The 23,655-nt window shown below is 47.7% G+C and overlaps 1 protein-coding gene across 1 annotated transcript; it reads right to left on the reverse strand.

The window, feature by feature from the left end:
* Nucleotides 1-907: 907 nt before the first annotated feature.
* TGM4 (transglutaminase 4) lies at nucleotides 908-22,963 on the reverse strand. Its single transcript, XM_006893051.1, has 14 exons — nucleotides 22,900-22,963; nucleotides 20,194-20,367; nucleotides 19,715-19,821; nucleotides 17,810-17,942; nucleotides 15,017-15,135; nucleotides 14,010-14,117; nucleotides 12,586-12,760; nucleotides 12,377-12,512; nucleotides 10,740-10,843; nucleotides 9,560-9,811; nucleotides 6,515-6,793; nucleotides 5,331-5,500; nucleotides 3,044-3,180; nucleotides 908-1,049 (listed from the first exon to the last, which is right to left on the reverse strand). Exons 1-14 carry the CDS (start codon nucleotides 22,961-22,963, stop codon nucleotides 908-910), a joined length of 2,100 nt encoding a protein of 699 aa, XP_006893113.1.
* Nucleotides 22,964-23,655: the final 692 nt, after the last annotated feature.

Raw genomic sequence — 23,655 nt, forward strand, 5'->3', positions numbered from 1 at the left:
GCCCGTGTGAGAGACATACGAGCCCCACTCGCATCACCACTGTGCACGGGCCTTGATGCCCTTGGGATTGCGATGCTGTGCTGGGGAGCGGAGGGGAGGATCCCCAGAACGCCATGCAAAATGACACTCAAAACAGTCCTCATTCAACTTACGTATGTGCCTCGCCCAGGGTGGGGGTCCTCAAGAGAGGGACTGGACAACCTGAACAGACCCTGAAAGGAAGCCTGGGCCCATGGAGAACTAGTCCCCTGAGCCCCCCTGACCTGGGAATACCCATGGCTCCCTGGATCCCCAAGTGTCCACATGAGAACACCTAAATGAGGATACCCAACATGGAATGTAAGAAGCTTATAAAACTATAAAAACCACCTTTCTGTCCCTCCAAAAAGTGACTCGGGCGACCATATCATCATCTTGAAGCAATCAGAGTTTAATTAAAATCTTAGGAGTCATTTAAATCATTCTAGAGGGCAGAGCGAGACTTCAGGAGCAAGCTGGGATTAATCAGGGTTGAGAGCCAGTTCCAGATCTTTTTCAATCCAGTTCTTGTTAAGCTGTAGATTTTCCTGCAGTGCTTTGGGGCAGAATGCAGCTTTTTCTCAGCAGGGGAGCAGACTGCAAAGAGCTGGTTCAAAGCCTTGGAAGTAAGAGGAGGGCTTTGCGGGGGGCCTGAAGAGGAGCCCCTCCCATGATGATGGCTTTTCCACTGGGGGGGGGTTGACTCAACGGAGGAGGACTAACGCCTTGTCTAACCTTTGGTTGACTCTTGAACCTGCATAATCAATCTTTTTTTATAATCTGCATAATCATCTTGCATAATCAAATCTAATCATCGATGATCTGAAAGTTGATCTCAAAGAAGGAATTGCTGGAGCCTGTGGGCCTTGCTTGTGGCGTCCGGGCAAAGCTATCTGGTGACGTGAACAATCTTCTCTTTGTAAATTTCTTTCACTTCATTGGAGAAGAACTTGATGATTAATTTCTTTTCCCCAGGTTTAGTCGGGTTACATTTTACCTGGATGCTGGCACTCTTTTGCGGCTCCACCACCCTGGAAAATACAAAAGCACACAGATATGCAATCAGCTGAGGGCGCCTGGAGGAGAGGGCACAGGAGCGTGGCATGAGGAATTCCTGGCTTTCGCTTGACCTTTCTAAAAAGGCTGGACCATCTGAGGGCTCAGCACAGGAGATCTGCACCCCACATGCCATTTGAACCTCTTGGGGCGCTGTAGACAAGGCCTGATGTCTAGGGAGTCCCATTCAGTGGGTCAAGGCAGAGAGCCTCTGGTGACCAAAGTGAATTATAGGTGAGGACCCCTGGAGGCAGCGTTGTTCATAAAGCAGCAGGCAGAGGACCGAGTTCTGGTGGCCTACATGATGCTTTTCACATTTTGAATCACTTGCCACCTTTTATAGTCCAAGAGGTTTCGGAGTAAAAACACTATAAACCACCAGTATCTTCTGTCTTCTGAAAACCCAAAGGATCCTACCATGCTAAGGCCAAGGGTCCAGCGGGTGTCAGCCAGCAAAAGGAGGTAGGAGCGGTCACTGCTGCTGCCACAGCCCCCTGCACCCCTGCCTGTCCACAGCACCCGACTGCTTGCCTCGTTACTGTCAACCAATCTGGCTGGCATTACTTCACAGGCCCGAGTTTCTAGACCTCCTTCCTGTCCTCATCCTGGGAGAAGCTGCTCTAGGAGCAAGCATGGCCTGAGAGGGGCCAGACAGAGCTGGGGCACAATGAGGCACTAAGCAAGTTCCTGGCTCCTTCTCCCCTTCTACTGCTCAGCCCGTTTGAATCTCCCTGTAAAGGTGACAGGGTAGGTAACAGTATTATCCTCTCTATTGTGTTTGGAGGCCCTGGCTGAAGCAAAGACTGACTGACGCTGCTTAAATATGGGACCTCAGCTTTGGAACTGTCGACGTCTCAAATGTTTGTGGATCTTAGCGTTCTATTCACTGTTTGGTTCAAGGTAGCTGGGTCAGCGGGTTTGCACTGGCCTCTTCAAAACCCTCCTGGAGCCCTGCCTGGGTTTGCAAATGTTCTTGCTTCGTTCATATTAACAAGAGCTGTCTCCAGGAAGAACATAATGGGATTCACGTGAACAGACTTCTAACCCCTCGCTACCCATTGCGTGGTCCCAGAGCCAGCAACATCCAAATACCCTCGGAGCTTGTCAGGCTCAGAACCGGCAGTCCCACGTCAGACCTGCTCATGCAGAATTTGCGCTCTAACAGAATTCTCCAGGTAATTTATATGCACATTAACATTTGAGAAATGCAAATATATAATAACAATTTTTTTTTCAAAAACCCACCAACTTGACTGTGACAAACTATTTGCAGCATGAATACCCTTTACCTTGTGAAGAGACCAGACAAATTAAGACTTAAAAAAAAAATAAGTGGCTCCATAGAAATATGGGCATTGGACATGGAAAGGCAATTTAAAGGGGGTTATCTATAAAATTAAGAAAAATAGTCTCACAAATAATGAGAGATGCAGATTAAAATGGCTGTGAGATCATACAACTTGTGTTGTTGTGAGATGCTGTCCCGTCAATGCTGACTCACAGCGACAGTGTGAACAGGCAGAAGCCTAACCCTCTCTGTCCCATCCTCACAACGTCCCCATGCTCAAGCCTGCTGTCACAGTCATTTCACCATTCAAAAGAAGAAACCTCATTGCAGTCGCGTCAGAGTCCATGCATAGCTGATGCGCCTACTGGTTTTCAGAGGCTGGAAAACACAGAAGATTATCCACCTTCCTGAGCCAGAGCAGCTGGTGGACTGGACCCACCACAGAGGTGCCGTGTTTGGTTAACAGCACAACTATGGTACCGTTTAGCCATTTGATCAGCAAAATTCAAAACCACCTGGTGACAGTGCCTAAGTCAATGCAATCTCCTAAGAAAGCAATTTTATCCTCTAATCCCCTTCTTTAAAGTCACACTCTTGGCGCACCAGCGTGTGCATCCCGCAGTGACACGTCTGGAGAGCTCATCGCTGACGTCTTTGGGAGGATGAATCGGGAGGACTCACCCTTTGTGGAAAATCTGCCGCTGGCTGAGGCCCAGGCTTTCCGTGTGGAACTTGGCATTCGTCAGAGGGATGTTCAGGATGTTGTGAATGGTGCAGGTGCAGATGCACGGAGAGCCGACCTGGACTTTGGAAGGTATCTGCATCAGGGCAGGGAGCAGAGCAAAGGGGGAAAATCACACATGGGCTGTGATCCACGAAGGCACAGAAGTAGATCTGTCACCAGGAGTTATGCCTGGCCAGGTCTGAACTAACACACACACACACACACACACACACACACGTACGTATTCTGCTGCACAGGAACAATCTGAAATGGTGAGCATGTCCGACTTTCTGTTAAAGAACCTGAGAACTGTAATCCACACCACTCAGTCCCAGACAGCAGCCTGGGGTTGGGAGAGACCCTCCCTTAGGAATTAGGGGTGCAAAGAGGCATTCTCAGAAGTGTCTTTGAAGCAGGGATGTGGGTTCCAGTGTGTCTTCATCCCTGTGCCAGTTCTGCATTCCTGGACAATCTCAAGTGCCCACAGCAGCTCACAGTCTCCTCTCCCCAACATTCACTTTCCAGACGAGACTTGGGTCTCCACCCGAGACCATCCAGTTGGCTGCAACAGACCAGGGATTAGAGCTACTTCACTTTTACTGGACATCACCGCTAAGTTCAGGGCCTCCCAATCTCTGCACTCAGTAGGTTATTTATTGTCTAGAGAAAGAATAGCTTCTGTTCTCCTCTCTTGTTTTCAGAATTTTGGCCCATAGTAAACTATTAAAGGTGGTATATGATGGACTTCACCAAGGTCCCAGGACAGACCTCAAAGGGCAATGTTTAGAAGGAGAGTCCACCTGCTCACGGACACCACATAGTCTAACTAAATGTGCAATTCACGACATGGGGGCAGAACTACAAGGCACTGGCATGTGGATCTACTGATCTGAGAACACCTGCCAATCAACAAGAACAAGACAGCCCAGTGGAAAAAGAAATGGGCAGGCGATATAAACACAGGTTCCTGAAAAAGAAAAGCCAATGGCCAATATGGGAAAAATAGCCAGACTCACTAAACAATCGGGGAGACCAGTGTTCAAATCTAGCCCCGTGTCCAAATGTCCCAAACTCCACCATATCTACCGATGAAAGTTCAAGTCTGTTCACGGGGCGTGAACAGTAATGGTTAAAACTGTGAAACAAGCTAAATGTCCACCTACAGAGCAAAGGCCAAATTAATGAAGGGAATTCCAGCCGGAGGATTCCACTGAACTGAGTGGGAAGGGACTGTTCCCCAGGACACCGTGGGATTGATCTCTTCATTCACTGTGGAAGACGCAAGCTAAGTACTATACACAGGAGGGAAAGGACTGAAATGACAGAGATGCAATGTCATACTCTTACTTAAGCAATATTAAAACACATTGCAAATACCTAGCATGTGATCCCAACTTGTCAGATTTGTCGGTCAGGTATGCCTTCATACCCATTAAATGGCATGTGGCCAATGCTACATAAAAAGCACTGCAGGCTTGCCAGAGAAATTACCAGGAACAAGTTTAATAACAACAACAGGGGCTTGCCTGATGGAACAGGTATAGCCACTCAATGGTCATAAAAGAAATGAGAAATCCCTCTATGACTGTTACAGGATAACCTACAGGACCTGTTGTCAAATGGGGTGGGGGAGCAAGGTACAAAATAAAAAAAAATAATAATAAAGGGATGTGAAATTGTTATCTATAAAATGTCTAGGCAGTATACCAAAATCCTGACAAATGGAAGAAAAAGGAAGTGAGAGAGAAACTTTTCTCTATAGCCTTTTGTACTGTATGTAAATATTGCTGTTGTTGTTGTGTGCCATTGAGTCGGAACTGACCCATACCTAACCTTGAAGCAGGTGTTCAGAGACAGTAAATCACCCAGGAGTTACTGTCCATCTTTTCCCTGTGGAGAAGCCAGTGGATTCAAGCCACCTGCCTGGGATGGCAACACAGCTTCTGACCATAGGTCACAGGAGTTCCTGACCACTAGGTCACCAGAGCTCCCTACGTAATAATTACTTATTTTAAAAATCAGGTTTTAAAAAATTCATTGGACCAAAAACTTGGAAGGGGAAAAATATGTATATATGTATTCTGAATGGTTACTTTTGCAGCAATTCCTGTTTAGATAATCAAGGTGCTATTATTCTTAGGGTTGCAAGTGTCCTGAAGAATAAGTCAGCTGGGGACCCCCAAGAGCCTTTGGGACCCCACCCCACTCCAGGCTAGAGTTCTGTGTGGACTTCAGGCAGCTCACCTCAATAGAGATCTTGGGGTATTTGAAATGCACATACACTTCGGCAGAATCTGAGGCTTTGGAGTTTATAATTTCTGCAACCAGGAGACCTTTGATGACTGGCACATCACCAAACTTAATCACCTTCTTCATATAGGTATTAGGGTCCAAGGTCAGAGTAAATTCCGTCACTGTCAGAAAGATGGGAAGGAGGAAATGGTTATCAGTATAGCACTCCACCTCCCCAGACAGGCATTTGCGTCACCAAGCAGAGGATGGGATTAGTTGTGGATGGATGGAACTGTGCACTTTAGGCCTAGTCTTTCCTCTCTCCAGGGGCCTCACGTGGTGTCGTGTGTAGGGAGCTGTGCTGCCAACCCAAAGGAGACACCTCTCTGGTGGTTCGAACCCACCCACAGCCCCTCAGGAGAAAGGTGGGCAGATCTCCTTCCATGCAATTTACAGCCTCCAGAAACTGCTGGAGGGTCTGCTATGAGTCAGTACCAACCCTACGGCAGGGAACGTGAGGTGGTGCCTCTGTATGAAACAAAGAACTGGGCTCAGGACAGATAAATAATGGACTACATTCTCTCCAGGTCAACATTGGAGGTCCACTCTCATGCACATTTTCAGTACTGGGTACTGGATCTCAGGTAATGGGTACTGAGACTTCACACTCATTCTCAATACCATACCTTGGGCATCCAAACCCACTGATTAGAGTGACTATTTGAGATAAGACCCTTGCCACCATAAAAGACTTATTTTTTATAATTTTTAAAAATTTTATTTTTTTAATTTTTAAGTGTGTGTGTGTGCCATCAAATTGGATCTGATTGGTACAGGAGATTGTCCCTCCTTCTCCAGCAGAACATCTAGTGGATTCAAACTGCTCAACCCGGGATTGCAGCACAGCTTCTTGCCACTAAGCCACCAGAGCTCCCGTATAAAAGACTTCTTAAAGACACTCCCAACATCGCTCATCTCCAAGTCAACAGTAGACCCCACAAGTCTCTGACCGACATTTCTTCTTTGTCCAGATTCTTTGTGGCCAGCAAATGACACGTATGAGCTAACTGTGTTTGTGCATTCACAGAAGTTTGTTACTATAAGGAAGTGGCCCACAGAAAACAGAAAGGTCTCAGAGGGTGGGAGCCCTGATCTCTTGTGGGGCCCGAGGACAGCCCTGCCCTTGGCTTTGGTACCTGCTTGCTTCATCTCGATGTTGTTCAGGAGAGAGTTCACCGGTACAGCTTCGGAGCCTGTGTATGACTGTAGGTCAAAAGAGGAGAGGACTTTGGCAGTCTGAGTAGTAGCTGTATTTCTTTGTAGAGTCACAACGATTTTCACAGGCTCTCCCAGGAGCACGGGGTCTGCCTTGGCCAATATCTTCAGAAGTGTCTCCTTGTCAGTTTCTGTAGGATTCCTTTCCTGATCCAAAAGAACATAAGCATGGTCCATGGCCTTACGCTCCTCCAAGGAACCTGAGAGAAACACAGAAGCAACCTCATCAGAGAGTTCCATCGGGGGCAAATGTCCCAACAAACCCTCTGGCTGTGGGTGGCCAGCTCATCTCTCCACATCTCCCGAGACTTTCCAGGCGCCTGTGATCCACCCAGAAGGTTTGAATGTACAGAGGGCAAGGTTCACCTTCCCACTTCAGAGTAATAACATGATCTGACGACAGAAAAGACAGCAAAGACCTCTGAGAGACTCATGCCTTCACAAAAGCAACAAAGTAGTAGAAAAACTGGTCAGAGATTGCCTTTTTCAGAATAGGGGTTGACTGAGGGTTTGCAACAATCTGAGGAGCATTTATTAAAGAAAAACTGCTTAATCTCTGCAAAAACAGCGCATGTGTATCCTTTCCCTAGGCATGACAATAGTGCCACAATCACAATGAAAACTAGCAAAACTCTAGGGGGTGGGGACAGAAGGAGTGGATGCAAAGCACCGAGAAAGACCCACCCCCTCCTCGAATGCACTGTCATTTGGTCCCTGGAAACCCCCACACATGGCAGGGGAGGAGGGCTGTGTTCTGATTTGATCTGATTCAAAATTCATTTATGGAAAGCAAAGTTCTAGTATACTATTTAAACATATTCATTCTAATTGTTGTTGTTGTTAAGTGCTGTCACTCATGATGACCTTATGAATGAAAGACCTGAACACTTCTATAACTTTCATCATTTCTCCAAGTTCATAGAGTTTCTGGAAGCAAACTATTTCAGAAGTGGATGCTACTCTTGCTTCCAAGCTTGTTTTCACCAGGGAGCTCCACTAAATACTGTCCGCCACAGGTAACCATTATTGCATTTGACACATCGGTGTCACAGTGTTCAGCATCACAGCAACCACGAGTTACCTCTGTACAGCAAATGGACAGACCAGTGCTGTACCACTTAGAAGAATGTTTGACCAAAAACAATTAAAACCAGGCCTGAGGGCCACAGTAGCATAACTTTCTAGCCTCTAGGCCAACAGGGCTCTCTCTAATGTTACTGTTGTTGTTAAGTACCGTTGCGTCATTGACGACTCATAGCAACCCTATGAACGAAAGACCTGAACACTTATACTACTTTCATCATTTCTCCAAGTTCATAGCATTTCTGGAGGCAAGCTATTTTGAAAGTGGAACTATTAATTATAGTTTCCAAGGATATCACTAATAACTAAAAATATACAGTAAATTATGCAAATAAGAATTAAAATAATACACTAGAAATAGTTATATAACACAAAATAAAGTAGTAGTGGAGGAAGGGGGGCAGGATTAGTGGTAAAGAAAAAGAATTACCAGACATATATAGAAAACACAAAGAAAAATGACATATAAAATCCTACCTTCCCTTATCAAGAATAACATTCAATATTATGGACTCTATGTAAACCAATATAAATTTTTTTTCATGAAAAACATCTAATGAACTAAGCATTTCAACTGAAAAGCAGAGATTGGCCAAAGGGAATTAAACAAAGATCTAATAGTCTACAAAAGATATATTTTATATTCAAAGACTCAAAATTAAAAAATGAAAAAAAACCATTATGCTATGAAAACAGAAATCAAAACAGAACTAGAATGGATCTACTAAGCTGAGACAAAGTAGACTTTAAGACAAAAGTGTTACTAAAGAGAAAAAGGACATTTTCAGATGCTAAAAAGGCCAGTGCTGCTCCGGTTGAGTACTGTAGAGTCAGAAGCAACCAATAGCTGACCCTCGAGTGGGTTTTCAGAGGCGTTTAATCGCACAGGAGGAGACTGCCCATTCTTCTTCCATGAAGCAGCTGGTGGCCTCGAACTGCATGCCTTTAGGATTGCAGCCCAGCTTCTTGCCACTAGGCCACCAGAGCTCCCACCCATCAAGGAAAAGATAACAATGGTGTACACATAGGCTCTGCTGGTTTAGGGCTAAGGAGTTGTCCTGCCAACCCAAAGGCACACGATTTTAATCCATCAGCTGCTCCACAGAAGGATGGGCAATCTCCTCCTGTGCCATTTACTACATCTGAAAACCCGCTGGAGGGTCAGCTTGGGGTTCTTCTAACACGAAGGTGCATAAGAGCAACCGCATGAACTTGAAGGGAAAGGATACAGAATAAGGTGATCAGCTGTTATAGATATTATCATTAATGTTATAAAAGTAAAGGTGTCTATGAGTGATTGAAAAGCCAAATGCTTTCTAAATTTTCACTCACTCAAATTACAGTAATTTTTAAATGTTGTTGTGCAGCATAGAGTCAGAATTGACCCATACCTGACCCTCCGGCGGGTTTTCAGAGGCAGTTAGTCGATCTCACGGGAGGAGATTGCCTGTCCTTCTCCCTCAGAACAGCTGGTGGCCTCGAACTGTGTTTGTGTTGTGTTCAGTGGTAGGCCTTCAGGATTGCAGTGCAGCTTCTTGCCACTGGGCCACCAGAACTCTATCTATCTATCTATCTATCTATCTATCTATCTATCTATCATCTATCATCTATTTTTAATTTAGCAAACTATGGCTTATGAACCAGCACGGACCCACCACTTGTTAGCTTAAGTAAGGTTTTATTGGCACACAGCCACACGCATTCATTCATGTATCGTTCATACCTACAACAGCAGAGTTAAATAGTAGTTGTGACAGATAACTCAGAGCCACAAAGCTGAAAATGTTTACTGATGGGTCCTTTACAGAAAAAGGGCCCCTGATCTTGACTATTACCAGCTTTGGGAGAGCCTGAGTTAGAAGGAGTCCTGAGGCAATAGCTACCTTCTGGGAACTTGTACTCATTGGTGATGTCTCTCCTGGAATCGTGGCCCACTTCCTTCGTGCTGATACTTCTCCCAACGTTGTTGGTGCTCACGGAGACCTTTTTGAAGTATTTCTTCCCGTTCACTGTCTTCATCAGCCAGACGATCTGGTCGGCGTTCACCTCAGAGAAGATGAACTTGGTGTCGTAGCCTATGAAGATTTCTCCACTGCGGATGGCAGACACCGGCGATGGTCCGCAGCAGTAGATACCTGAGGATAGGCCAGGGAGGAACTCTCAGTGCGAGTTTCTGACCAGCCCTGCCTAGACGAGGCTGGGCCCCTTGCTCCAGTGTGTCCCTTTGCCTTCCCGGTACAGAAACCAAAACCCCCAAACCCACAGCTGTCAAGTTCATTGCTGACACGTGACACTCATCCGTCAAGTTTCTGAGATTGTGAAAGCTTTATGAGAGGAGACAGCCAATCTTTCAGCCGCGGAGAACCTGGTGGATTAAAACTGCTGACCTTTTCTCAATGCATTCCCACTGACCACAAGGCCCTGAATTGCTACACTGTTATAATAATAATAATTTTATTATTATTATTATTATTATTATTATTATTATTATTGTTAAGTGCCGCCGAGTCACTTGCGACTCATAGCGACCCTATGTACAACAGTCCTAAACCCTGCTCTATCCTGTGCCAATAACACTGTCTCCGATACACCCATCCTGATTACCCCAGTCACTGAATCAATCCACCTCATGGAGGGCCTTCCTCTCCTGTCCCCAGCATGATGTCCCTCTCCAAGGACTGGTCCCTCCTAACGACATGTCCAAAGTATGTCAGACGAAGCCTCAGAATCCTTGCCTTCAAGGAGCAGCCCTGTTTAACCCTCTCCAGGATGAATTTGTTTGTTTTCTTAACAATCCATGGTACCCTCAATACTCTTCTCCAGCACCATAGCTCAAAGGCATCAATTCTCCTTCTATCCTCATTATTATTATTATATTTTATTATTTTAGTATCATCATACTCAGTGAGAGTGGTAAGAATGACTGGATGTGCTCTCTGTTTATGAAAGTTGGTTCCCTGCCCCCAGTCTTTCTCCATACCTTCTTAGCTGCCTATCCAAGATTCCCAGGTGCAGGGCCACGTGAAAGCCACCAGACTCCTCCCCACCCCACCCCCCACTCACCGAAGCTCCTCTCCTGAGGCGTCCCGTCCACAGCCTGCCAACCATCAAAGCCTTTGGGCAGGTCCTTTCGCTTCATCCAGGCTTCCGTCCACACGTGGAAATTCCTGAGGCAGGTGGGGAACGGCCCCATGCCGGGCCACCCCCAAACACAGTGAGATATATTTGTCCCAAAGGCCAGGGACCCAGGAAGGTGCTTCTCAGGACTGAGGGAAGCTTTAGCCAGGCACCCTCTCTCCCCTCAGCCTGGCTCCAACATCACCTGCACCACCTCAGGGGTGTAGTCATGCCCTCGTCTGCCCATCTGTCTCCTCCAGTCCTCTGCCTGGGGGCTACTGAGTCAGAGAGCCAGGGACACAGAGCCTCCCACAGTAGGGACCAGCCATAGTGAAGGTTCACCAGTAGCCTAAGTGCCAGAACCTCCCGGCCTGTGTGATAAAAGCAAATACAGCTTCCTGGCTTTCCCCTCAAAAGTTAAGGCTCTGGCCCAGGAATCGGGCTGGTTGGTTTGCTTTTACTATCTTTTATCATGTTTCTATAGCAGTTTAAGTTCCCACCAAACAATTTCTCCCCAAATTACTTAAAGACCTTGGTCATAGTCTCGACAATGTATGACCTTTTTTCATTTTTTCCACTCTGGTTGTTCTGTGTCCATTTCTGGTTGTTTCTCATGGTTTCTGTTCTGGTTCCCCCCACTTACAGCCTCACCTGTCCTTTGAAAGTGATTGTTGGCTGTTTGGTTTCACCTAGGTGAAATATCCCAAAGCAACCTAGAACTTAGGGGTGAGATTCATTATTTGGTGAGCCCATCTCTTCCTTACAAGAAGACCTTGGAGATTGGTTACAGTTCAAAGTCTGAAGAGTTCCTTTAGGACAACTGTCCTGTAGACTCCTCCAGCCTCAACCAGTTCAGTTAGACTGGGGCTTGGGGCTTGTTTTGCTTTGTATTCTGTCCTACACTCTGCCCCCTGTCTATCAGGGTCTGGCTCCTGTGTCCTGATTAGAACTGTTGCTCATGGGAGCTGGGCACTATCTACTTTCTTATGGTCTCAGTGTAGCTGAGATCCTGGTTTGTGCAGGTTAGCTTCCTTGGTTTGCTTTTGTTTTGGGCAAGCAGAGACCAAGAGTTGCATGTTCTATGGCCACTTTTAAGCTTTTTGAAGTCCCAGAGACTACTCACAAGACTAGGACACAGAATATAACTTTATGAGCTCTATTATGACAACTGGCCAAATTGTCCATGAGGCTGTGGTTCTAATCTTTCAAACCCAGAAAATAAACCTCATGAGACACCTAATTAAAGCTAATAAGAGCCTGTAACTGCATGTGAGTCTTTTGTGCTTGATTTCATGGATATATGAATACATGTGCACAATGTGGCACGCATGTACATAGACAGCAATCTGATTTTAACAAGGACCCTCAGGCGACTGTGGTACCGACTGTCCAAGAGGACATTTGGAAAAGCACTGAATGCCAAGGCGGTAGATGTCTGGGCTCCTCTAACTTCCATTGGACCCTGAAAGACGTGAGGAGGACCCTGCAATAGGATAGGGTCCAGGGAGAGGAGGTTCTGGAAATGGGGATTGGGCTGGAAAATTCCTGGGGCATAGAAGGCTGCGTGGGAAAAGGGGCCTTACCAGACGGAGTCATTGGTCAGGTCCGAGACCTTGCCGTTTTCATCCATGTAAATGTCCACTGTGAGGTTCTTCTCCGTGTCATGGGCTGCCTGGTAGGTGGTCACACTGCGTGCTGGGATCCCTAAGGCTCTCAGAACTGAAACGGCACCCGGGTGATTCATGATTGGGAGTGGTCCCTCCCCCTGCCCAGCCTGTGGTCTCCCACGTACCTGTGGTCAAGATCCCCGAGAACACCCAGCACTGGCCAAAGCACACGGGCATCTTTGTGGTGTAGTACTGTTGCAAGATGGGGGCGCTGCCGTTCCAGATGAAAGGGGCCACACCGCCTTTGTAGTCCCCTGACCAGTTCCCAACAAGCACGCCGTTGTCGTCTTGACTGCTCATCTGATGCGCACATGGAAGGGTGGTGTCAGCATCCACTTGCCAGCCTGGCCTGACCACGCCAACTCCCACGTGGACACCCCACAGTATCTAAGAAGACTTGGGGGACATGATCCGCCTGGGAAGGCAAGGGACCCAGAAAAGCTAAAGCACTACCTAGCTGTGTAGCCTGGAGTGGGTACACGCCTCTGTGCCTCTGTTTCCTCCTCTGTAAAATGTGATAATGACATTCACCTCTAGGGCTGTGTAGAGGATGGCATAGGGTACAGGCCTGCCTTGGTACTTCTCATGTTTAAATTAACTCACAGTGGTTGTTTTATTTTATTATTTTTTGTGTGTACCAACAAATCAGATCTCACTGGTACAGGAGGAGATTGCCCCTCCTCCAGCAGAGCATCGTGTGGATTTGAACCATGTACCTCTGGGATTGCAGTGCAGCTTCTTGCCACTAGGTCACCAGAGCTCCCTTCGCAGTGGTTGTTTTAAACTAGGCTTTAAATGAACTCTGCATCTCTCTCAAGCTCTGAGGAGCCTTCGGGGCTGGAACCCCTCCATGTTATTAAAAGCGGAAGAGAGCAATGCCACAGGAGTTCATCTTAAAACATTTTAAAGGCATTTAACAGTGCTTAGGGGCGCTGCGATTCTTAAGGTTCATGGTTTGACTCCACCAGCTGCTCTGCGGAAGGATAGGCAATATTTTCTCCCGTGATTAACTGCCTTTGACGACCAGCGGGCAGTTCCAACTCGATAGCACACAGCAACAACACACCATTAATGCTCCTTAAGTCATTACAAATCCATAAAGCAGCAGAAAAAAAAATCATAAACCTGTGTGGCTGTATGCAAGGAGGGAGGAGGGTTAGAAAAGACAAACAGGTAACCTTCAGACAGATAAGCAATTCTAGGAATGACCAGTCTGAGGAAGAAAATAAGATGGTGTAATATGATTCCAGCAATTTCCTTTGGCTCAAGGAGCCAGGGAGGGTCCCACGGAAGGGTTGACACTTGAGTTGAAACTGGAGGGACCACAGAGGTGGCCATGTCCACCCAGCCTTCATTGTCAAGGAAAACTGCTTGGAGGAAAACAGGCAGGAACTGAGAGTCTTGTCTAGCCCTGTGCTTACTCGCTGGGCAAGAGGAGTAGATCTCTGTAGAATGACTACACAGCCTGCACCGGTTTCCCCAAGGCCTTGGGCCTTTGCAGGGAAGGGACAAGCCACAGTGGTGTGCAGCACCGTCAAGGGAGATTTACCATGGCCGACATGGCCCGGGTCACCAGCACGGGGTCCTTTGTCTCCGTGATCTTCCGAAGGCCCCTGCTTAACAGGTACATGCAGCAGCTCAGGACATTCTCCTCGAACTAGATTTGGGAAATGAAGGAAGAAGCCATTAACAAAAGAGTGAAAACTCCAGGTCAGAAACTTCATGCACATTAAGCCACTTGAACTTGACATCAACACTGTGCAATTATTTCCATTCTCTGGGGAGGAAACACACCTCACACCACACAAATAGGCCCATCAGCACTAGATAAATTAGAAACTGTCTAAATGCCCGGCCCCGGGGCGTAGCCATAGGATAGGATGTCACGTAGCTGCGGAAAAGTGCTGACCACCATGAGAGGTTTCCTTAATAGCCAAGTTAGAAGAGTGAAGAGACCAGCTACAGTCACACATACACAGTTATCTGAAATATATACACATTGAAAAAATCCACTGTCATTGAGCTGATCCTGACTCATAGCCACCCTCTGTGGGGTTTCTGAAGCTGTTCTCGTGTGGCCTAGTGATAAGAAGCTGTGCTGCAATCCCAAAGGCACAAGGTTCTAATCCACCAGCTGCTGTCCCAGAGGATGGGCGATCGTCCATTCAATTAACTGTCCCTGAAAACCTGCTGGAGGACCAGCTATGAGTTGGTTCTGACTTGAGGGAATACAACAATGACAACTTAAATTCTGGTGACCTACTGGGTAAGGAATTGTGCTGCCAACCAAAAGCTGAGCAGTTCGAATCCACCAGCTGCTCCATAGCAGAAAGATGGGAAATCTCCCGTGTCATTTACAGCCTCTGAAAACCCAACAGAGCCCCTGATATTAATATCTGTATGTAGATTCTTATCTAGGTATTGATAATCTGTCTCACAGTAGAGGGCCAGCGATGAGTTGGTTCTGACTCGATGGCACAATAAGAACAACTTAAACAAAAAAAGGTGTTCTATTAAGTGAAGCCTGACTTCGCGACAAGAGGACAAATCTTTTACCTGACCAAAAATCCAGGGTTTTTCTTGGATCCTTTTGAAATCACCCATGTATACATAGCCTGTATCGTTGAGAACATATTCCGCTCGCTCCTCCTCAATGGGCATGTAGACCACATCATCTGAAGCAAGAGCACCACACAGATGAGGTTATAGTCCTCTGGCTGGCAGGTGCGGACCTGCCACACAGGACTGCCTCGTCTTGTGTTCTGGCTAGGTTTTCTGAGGGGTTTGGGGCAGTAAGTGTTAGGAGGTACGCTATTGTGGGTGAGTCTTGCCTAATTAGCAAGTTAAAGATGCGGAACCGCACACTCAGTGCAACTTTCGTTTGTGAGGAGAAGAAAATTGAGGAAACAGATCAGAAACCAATTTGAAGATGATTTTAACGGGTCCTGTACAGAGATGGCGAAGGTCAGAATAAAAGTGATAGGTGCAGAAATTGAAAAAAGGACAAGGATTAGAAACTGTTAAGATAACAAATGAAACGTGCTAAAGCTAGAGGTCTTTCTGTCTCTTCACCGCTTGCTAATATTTCTCACGAGGGAGTGAGGTGAAGTGAAGTGGCTGTAGTTAAGTAAACTGGACACACATAAAAGGGGGGAGGGAAAGATATTGTGGATGGGGGAGAGAGGTAAGGCAGACATTAGCAGGAGTTTCCTGGGTCAACAAGAAAGGGCAATGGACTTCCACTGGGTAAATCTAGGACAATCTGAGCAGAAATGAAAGTAAGCGTAGGAAGGAATCGCAAATGAGAATCTATACAGGTAACAAATGGAAGCCAACATTCACGGATGGGTTCATGGATAGAAGGCAGGCAGGTGTATGTAGATGGGGTGCTGGTTGGAAAGTCAGTCTACAACCATCATAGAAAAGATTGGTTCAGGCAAAACGTGTCTCAGTCTCAACACAGGGAATGGGGACGAGGAGCAGGATATTGTCCCGACCTCGCTCTACACAGACTACTCCCCGGACACAAAGGGGGAAAGGGCAACAGGGAGATTGAACACTTTGACCACATGATCAAAATGGACAGCACCCATGAGAGGCAGGTGGACACAATGCCCTCCCAGACGTGAGACAGAGAGTGACTCAACATCACTCTAATCCTACTCCTTCCAGGGACCCATGCCCTGAATATTAAAATAGGAAGGAACAGGAGATAAACCCCAAACAAGGAGTGCTCTGCCCACAAGAGAGAAGGGTTCCTATTCTTCAAAAACGTCAGTGTCAAAAAACACTCAGAAAGTCTGAGGAACCAGTCTGCGCTATAGAAGGGAAGGAGCCCTGGTGTTTTCACACTGGGCTACCAAACAAAAGGTCAGTAGTTCAAAACCATCAGCTGCTCCCTGGGGAATGAGAGATGAGGACCGTTGGCTTCTGTAAAGGTCCACAGGCTTGCAAACCCTGTGAGGCAGTTCGCACTTTGCTCTGTGCAGCCCCTCCGGGTCAGAAATGGTTGGATAGTAATAGGTTTGATATGACTTTGTAAGAGAGACCCACCAGAGGACTGTGAGAGGTAACATTAGACTGGTCAATGGCCAACCTGGAATACTGGGTGTAAATGAAAGTGTTGTCTCCATGTCAGGTTTACGGAACCTGCTACCTGTCCTGGGATAGTATAAGAGACATCTTTTTAGGAAATACATACTGTGTGTGGGCAGAGTCACAAGGCATGTAGCCAAGTGGTATCATCAGGTCAACTGGACTCATGCTGACCCAATGAGGGTCTCCGTAGAACTACACTCCATTGGGTCTACAATGGCTGATTGTTTCAGAAGTTGATCGCCAAGACTTGTCATCTAGGATGTGTCTGGGTGGAATCCCAGTCCTGGTTTTCAGTGAGTAGCCAAGTTTGTATTAGAACTTTTAACCCCCACCCCCCACCCATCCCCCAGCGACTCCATCACGCATGCAACTTACTCTGAAGTGGTGAAAAACTTTTTTTAAAAAAGGGGGAGGAGATTGAGAGTAGGAAAGAGAGAAAGAACAAATGATGAAGTAAAGCAAGTCTTCTCCAGAGAAAATAAATCAGGTGGTTTCCAAGGGCTATAAACCTTCCTGGAAGCAGACTGACACATCTTTCTCTCAGATGATGGAGTTGTTGTTGTTGTTGATGGAGTAGATGAGGCAAAATGTTAGCCACAGGGTGAAGGCTCTTTTTTTTTTTTTTAACTTTTCTGTGACCTCGAAGTAATTTTAAAATGCTAAACTAAAAAAAGGAAAAGCCCCCCCCCAAAAAAAAAAAAAGGAAAAGCCCCCTGGTTGGCCTCTCGGTGGTCTTTAACTCTGAGAACAAGCTGCCTTGGAGGTTAAAGCAAGATGTCAACATCCTGGAGGAGAGGTTGATGGGAGAAAGACCCCCAGGTGACGTTTGCAGGAAGGCTCTAGAGTGAAGCCCATGACAGTGGAAAGAACAGGAAAGTACAGTTTCCACAGGGAGGGAACAGCCGCCATGATTCTGGCCCTGCCTCTGTAGAGGACAGAGCTCTTAGTGATCCTTCCCTATGCCCCTGAAGGGCAGTTTCTGTAGAGTGAAAGGGACAGAGGCAGCGAGGGTGAGGCAGTTGGGGAGAAGTGGAAACAGCTTGGCTGTCAAAAGGATGCTCCGAAGATCCGTTATCTGCGCCTAGGCCCTGTATGAGCATCCTCAACGGGTACGTAAGCCCCTGAAAACAAGCGGGGCTTTTGCACACGGCCATCTGGGCAGGGGTTGAGTGCTGCCAATCTCCCCAAGCAAGTCTTGCCCCAAGCAAACCTGAAGCACCAGGCACATTCCAGTGTCCGATTTCACGTTACCTTCACACCACGGGTTGTAGAGCAGATAGAACTCGTGCTTCTCGGACTTGCTGACATCCTGATAATCAGTTCCCACTTGCAGTGAGTATATGCCCACAATGGCACTGGGGGGGCTGGTGATACTCAGAATGACCTGGGCCAAGCACAAAGACACCAAAGTTGATTTGCACAACTCCCTTTGGTCAGACCCTGAGTCTTACAAATCCTAGGAAAAAAATCTCTCTATCCTGACAACTCACCCCTCCCGGAAGCCTCCCAAATCACTCAGAGACCAGGCACAGTCAGCGCCCTTAACAGCCAGAAGTGCCCTGGGGTGGGCAGGACACACGACACATAAAGGTGACCAAGCGAAGCAAGGGGTTCCTACAGGTCCTGCCGGTGACCCTCAACAGATGTGGATCCAAAGGCTGGCAGGTGCCCTTGCCTTTCTGAGCATGATGTCCTTGGCTACAGCCTAGAGATGGCCATGCCAGGTTGTCAGGAAGATCTGATTGACGGCGTAGGTGAGGTGCCTCGCCCAGAAGGTGCCCCTCAGGTGGTTGTTCTCGTTGCTAGGCGTCATCAAGTCAACAACTTTGACTCAAAGGGATGCAGATACAACAGATCGATACCACACCCTTCTCTGCCTGGTCCCTACAATCTTGGCCACACGTTAGCCCACCATTAACACTCATTGTGTCAATCCGCCTTGTCGAGGAGCGTCTTCTCCTTTGCCGACCCCCTACTTTTCCAAGCATGAGATCACTTTGCAAGGACTGGTCCTTCCTGACAGTGTGCCCAAAAGATTGACAGTAAGTCCCCGCATCCTCAAGATTCAATGGTGAGAGAGTGCGTCTCCCTATTCTTGCCTCTCACAACCATTCCGGCTGCACTGTTTTCAAGACAAACTGGTTTGTTCTTTTGACACTCTGTAATCTGTACTCTTCATGGCAGGTTCAGTGTCAGTCATCTCTTGAAGAAAAAAAAAATACCACCCATCCCTATTGTGGGGACTCAAGTAGCCCGAGCCACACAGAGGTGTTGGTCTAAGAGTACCCAGGCTTTCACGGGGCCTTTTGGGGTTACTGCAGCTACCACGACATGAATAACCCAGAATCCTCCCCACCCCTGTGAGAGCTTAGCACCAAACACCCCACGGGTGCCATCTCCACCCAAAGCCCAGCTCTGCCCCTGTTGTGGCCTCAGGGATGTCCTTAACCTTGCCTGTGCCTCAGTTTCCCTATTTGGAAAGGAGAACAGTGCTCCCCATGTAAGACTGTTGTGAGAAGACAATGCGATGGACTGACACAATTAACTACAACAGTGGCCTTAAGCACAGCAGAGGACAGGGTCAGCCAGGGTTCCTTCTGGTCGCACATACAGCGACTGTGAGGCAGAGTTTATTTGTTGACACCTAACAGGGTGCACTGGGGGGCCTAGTGGCAAGAAGCTGAACTGCAATCCCAAAGGCACATGGTTCTAATCCACCAGCTGCTCTGGAGAAGGACGAGCTATCTCCTCCTGTGCAATTAACTGCCTCTGAAAACCTGCTGGAGGGTCAGCTACCGGTCGGATCCGACTTGCCGGTACTCGATAACAATATAAACAAATGTGTAACTGCTGTGATCTGGACAGTGGGGAAATTGAGGCTTAAGGGGTGGGTCCAGGAGGTAGAGCTAGACCAGGGCTCGCTGTTACAGGACTCCTAATGCTTACACCCCCTCAAAGAAGCACAGCCCCTCAGCCAGTGGTGGGATCTTCAACCCACTTGGTATCTGGCCCACTGACCACCTTGGCTAGAGCCCGTGCCCCATAAGCAGGTGTGCCAGGATCCGCAGGATGCCCAGGACAATGTCCAGTCCCCACTTTAAAAGCGTCAGTGAAGAGCCACCCAACACCCTACCCCCCATGTGGTGTCCCCCTCACCTCTGAGCCCATCTCCTTATAAATAGAAGAGTGCCAATGATGAGGTTTCTGGGGATTTTTCGGGTTCAGATTCAGCAGGGTTTTGTTGTTGACATTAGGGGATGGTCCTGGAAACACACTCAGGAAAGAGTCTGGATGTTAGCCACAGCCAAGGCATGAGCCACACCCGAGAAGAGAGCCTCCCTTTTTGGGGCGTGCACATGCTCCCTCAAGTGAAGGCCACCCTCCTCCTCTCTGCACCCTTTTCCTGGGGCCCAGCTCCCTTCTCCCTGCCTCTCCTTCTCCCTCGGAGCCCCTCACAGCTCCTCATGCCTCCCAGGCCCTGTCAGAACAGCATTCAGCCACCGTTTCCATGTACCCTGCAATACAGCTGCTGTTGTCCCCTTCCAGACAGGTACACCGAGGAGGAGGAGGGCCCTGGGTGGGAAGCCCCCTCCTCTACCCCACAGCCCGTGTGTGTCGGACCCTGAGGCTGTCACCTGTGATGAGCTGCACCTCAAAGCTGTCTGACGATTGTAAGGTGTGGTTAAGCAGCAGCCGCAGGTGAAACTCCTTTCCTCTTCGCACTATGAGTTTGTCTGATATGAAATCTGACGTGTGGTGGTTTATGGCATTATCGTCCTTCATGAGGTCAACGTGATGAATCTTTAGGTCTGTCGGCAACACAGAGGGGCGGGAAAGAAAGAACAGAGAACATTTAATCCCCTCTTGGGTCTTTTTGGTTTCCAGTTCTGACAGTGAAGCAAAAAAAGGAGCGAGGCTTTGGTGTCAGGCAGCACTGGGCTCCCAGCCCTGGCCATGGGCCTTTCCGGAGGCACCTGTGAAGTCGAGGGGTGCAGAATGTGAGCGGAGAAATGCACATCAGGCACGTGCCCCAGGTCTGTGCATGGTCACTTCTAGATGCCTGTTAAGGGAGACCTCACTCTTTAAGCCTGCCAGCCCTCCTCTCCAAGGTCGTGGTCACACAGTGGCAGAACTACCCTTGGAGACGGTGTCATGACCAGGATCCAGTCTCATCAGCCCTATCCTGACTCATGAAGGCTCCACCTGTCGCAGAGCAGAACTGTGCCCCAAAGGGCTTCAGGGGCTGAATCTTTGGGAAGTAGACCCCATCACAGGCTCTTCTGAGTGGCTAGTAACTGAGCACATTAATCATTTACATTCCCTTTTGTCTGCCCAAAATCTATCAATAAGGCCTTTGGAAACAAGGTCTTTGCAGACGAGAATAAACTGAGTGAAATATCTCAGACACAAAAGGCCAAATACTGCATAGGTCCACTGTTGTAAAACGGGACTGATATCGGAGTTGGGGGGACACTGAGAAAGATGGGTTCAATAATGTATACTGCATTGAAACAGATGAGGGAGAGAACTGTTTAAAAGGGATATATGATTAGGTATTATTGTCATGACAGGAGTCCAGAACGAAGGCTGTATAGCAGAGTGGACCTGGGGGGAGGGATTGTATAACAATGAAAGAATTTTTCTTTAACTTTCCAAAGAGAAGAGCCAAACTGGGATGGGGGAGTGTGGGCAGGGAGAAAAGTGCAACAATGAATGAATAGAAATACAAAGTCTCTGTAAATTTCCATTAAAATAAGTAATAATAATAATAAAAAGAATAAGCTAGGACCTCAGGAAAAATATCATCTCGGATCATTTGGGAGGTCCCAAAATCCAATGAAGCATGTCCTTAGAGAAAAGGCAAGGGGCAACGTGGCATGACAAGGACATGTGTGACATAGACGAGATTGGAGCGAAGCTCTTTCGAGTCATAAAATGATGGCAGCCGGAAGCAGGAAGAATCGAGAAAGTATCTGCCGCTAGAACCTTCAGAGGGGGTACAGCCCTGCTGACACTGATTTCAGACTTCTGATCTCCAAAGCAGTCAGAGAAGAAATGTCTGTGGCTTTAAGCTATCCAGCTTGTGTTACTTTGTCATGACAGTCCCGGGGAAACTACTGACTTTTTACACAGACAATGCATGCATTTATACATTCGTGGTTTTGTTTTTGTTTTACTTGTTTGCAAACCCCACAACTCTGAAGAAAAAAAAGATATGGTAACACACCTTTACACAATCTAGGTGCAGAAGTGTCCACGTCCTACTGGCCTCCCGCCTCTAGAGGGCACTGCAGAATGACCTCAGTGAGCATCTCCTGGCAAGTCTAGGGGGCCTGGGTGGAAGCCTGAGGCAAGCGCCTCCATGGCACATAACAACAACACTGCATCTGGACATATGATAAACAAAATACTAATATGAGATGCTAACTGCTTAAGATTCCATAAATGCAAGCAGGATCATAATGTACAAGGAAAGTGTAATGTGCAGAAAAAGTATTTGTGAGAAACAATGACCTTGCTTCCCACCCACCCACCCACCCCGTTGAGAGATTTTAAGAAGTCTAGTGGGTTGTGGGTTGCATGCTGGTCTCCTAATGGAAGGATGAGCTATTCAAATCCACATTCTGCAGAAGATTGGTCATTTCCTATCACGATTATTTAAAGCTGAGGACACAGCCAAGGGTAGGATTTGTCTGCCTGACAGTGTGTACGTGCTGGATTGCAATTTACATTCTTTGAGTGTTAAGAACAAAGTTAATCTCTGTACGTTATTAGTTTTGCTCTAATTGCAGCCCGTTGGGGCCTCTGGGGAACAGCAGACAGTGAAAGTGGCTCTCCAGACAGAGGGACCTGAGAGAGCCTCCCCAAGCAGTTTTTCCTGCTAATGAGCTCTTGGGGGACCAGATGCCTCACCCCTAAAAGCCGGTGGTTTTCCTGCCTGATGTGCTACTTTCTGAATTGGTCAATCTGGACATTGAGTGACAGAACAAAAGGACTTTTAGAACAGCCTTGCTTGTCACTTGGGCTTGTCAACACGGTGTCTGACTCAGCAGCAGTGTCTCAGATCATTTGGAAAATCTACCAGATTTACAAAAAAACAGAAGAAGAAGAAGAAGAAAAATCTTTAACTCACAGATCCTAACTGCTGGTCCCAGACCCTGAGCTGAACGCTGTGGTGTCTGTTGCAGGTGGATGCCGGCTCAGCACGAATTTACTGGAAAGCAGGCACAGCTCAATGAGCAGGGAGGGCTTGGGTGTAGGGTCTCTGCAGTGTGGGGTGCCCTTCTGTGTGTTCTCAACTACAGAAACATGGCAGATGGCACATGGACCAATAAGCTCACGTCCAGATGCCCCAGGAAAGGGCTTGTCTCTGACGGGGCCTTCTGAAGGCAGACTGGTCGACATACTGCTTCCAATACAGAGGCTGATAGTGTTCTCATGTGTGTTTCTGGCCCATGCTGCAGGTTCTAGAGGGCACACAGACTGCGACCCCTCTGCCCACTCCTGGTGGGCTCCTTCGCGCCCCTCGGGGATATCTCACTGCTGTCATTTGTGTCCAGGTTTCTGGCTCAGGGAGCTGGCGGCACCAGACGGACGGCCCTGCTCTTCCTCCTTCTCCTGCTGCACCACCTCGCTCAGGCAGCTCCCCAGAAAGGACTGATCATCTCTAGACTGTTCAGTGGATAATGGGGTCGAGGGAGCTGTGCTGCTAGCTCCAAGGTGGAGCCTGACTGGCGGTTCGAATCCACCACGCCTCTGAGCGAGCAAGATGACCAATCTCCCGCCAGGTGATTTAATGCCTTGGAGACCCGGTGGAGGGTGGGCTCCGAGTGGATTCAGCAATGAGAATGAGGCAGTGGGAAAACCAAAGGGATGGGAGCCTATGAAAGCCCACTGTCTTAGTGGTATAGTGTTCCTGTAACCCACATACCACCGGTGTTAGCTTCACAGAACATTAATTTGTGAGTTGGTCTCAGGCTGTCTTTTGCTTCCTTGTCGTCAGCCTAGGGTGCGCCTTGGTTCTTTATAGACAATCCTTCCTCCTGAAGTGCTTGCTGCTTAAGATCAAGGATTGCAGCCTTCAATATGGATTGAAG

This window comes from Elephantulus edwardii, unplaced genomic scaffold (genome assembly GCF_000299155.1).
Source record: "Elephantulus edwardii isolate Elephantulus edwardi_28Jun2011 unplaced genomic scaffold, EleEdw1.0 scaffold00121, whole genome shotgun sequence".
NCBI classification, from domain to species: Eukaryota; Metazoa; Chordata; class Mammalia; order Macroscelidea; family Macroscelididae; genus Elephantulus; species Elephantulus edwardii.

What these genes read in the sequence shown, in the direction of transcription:
- TGM4 (XM_006893051.1), bottom strand. Translation starts at nt 22,963, where the DNA reads ATGTCGACCAGTCTGCCTTCAGAAGGCCCCGTCAGAGACAAGCCCTTT. An exon ending in TGAGGTGCAGCTCATCACAG is followed by an intron (nt 19,822 to 20,193) that starts GTGACAGCCTCA and finishes GTGTGTTTCCAG; the next exon opens with GACCATCCCCTAATGTCAAC. An exon ending in ACCCCAAGATCTCTATTGAG is followed by an intron (nt 3,181 to 5,330) that starts GTGAGCTGCCTG and finishes GCCCTGATGCAG; the next exon opens with ATACCTTCCAAAGTCCAGGT.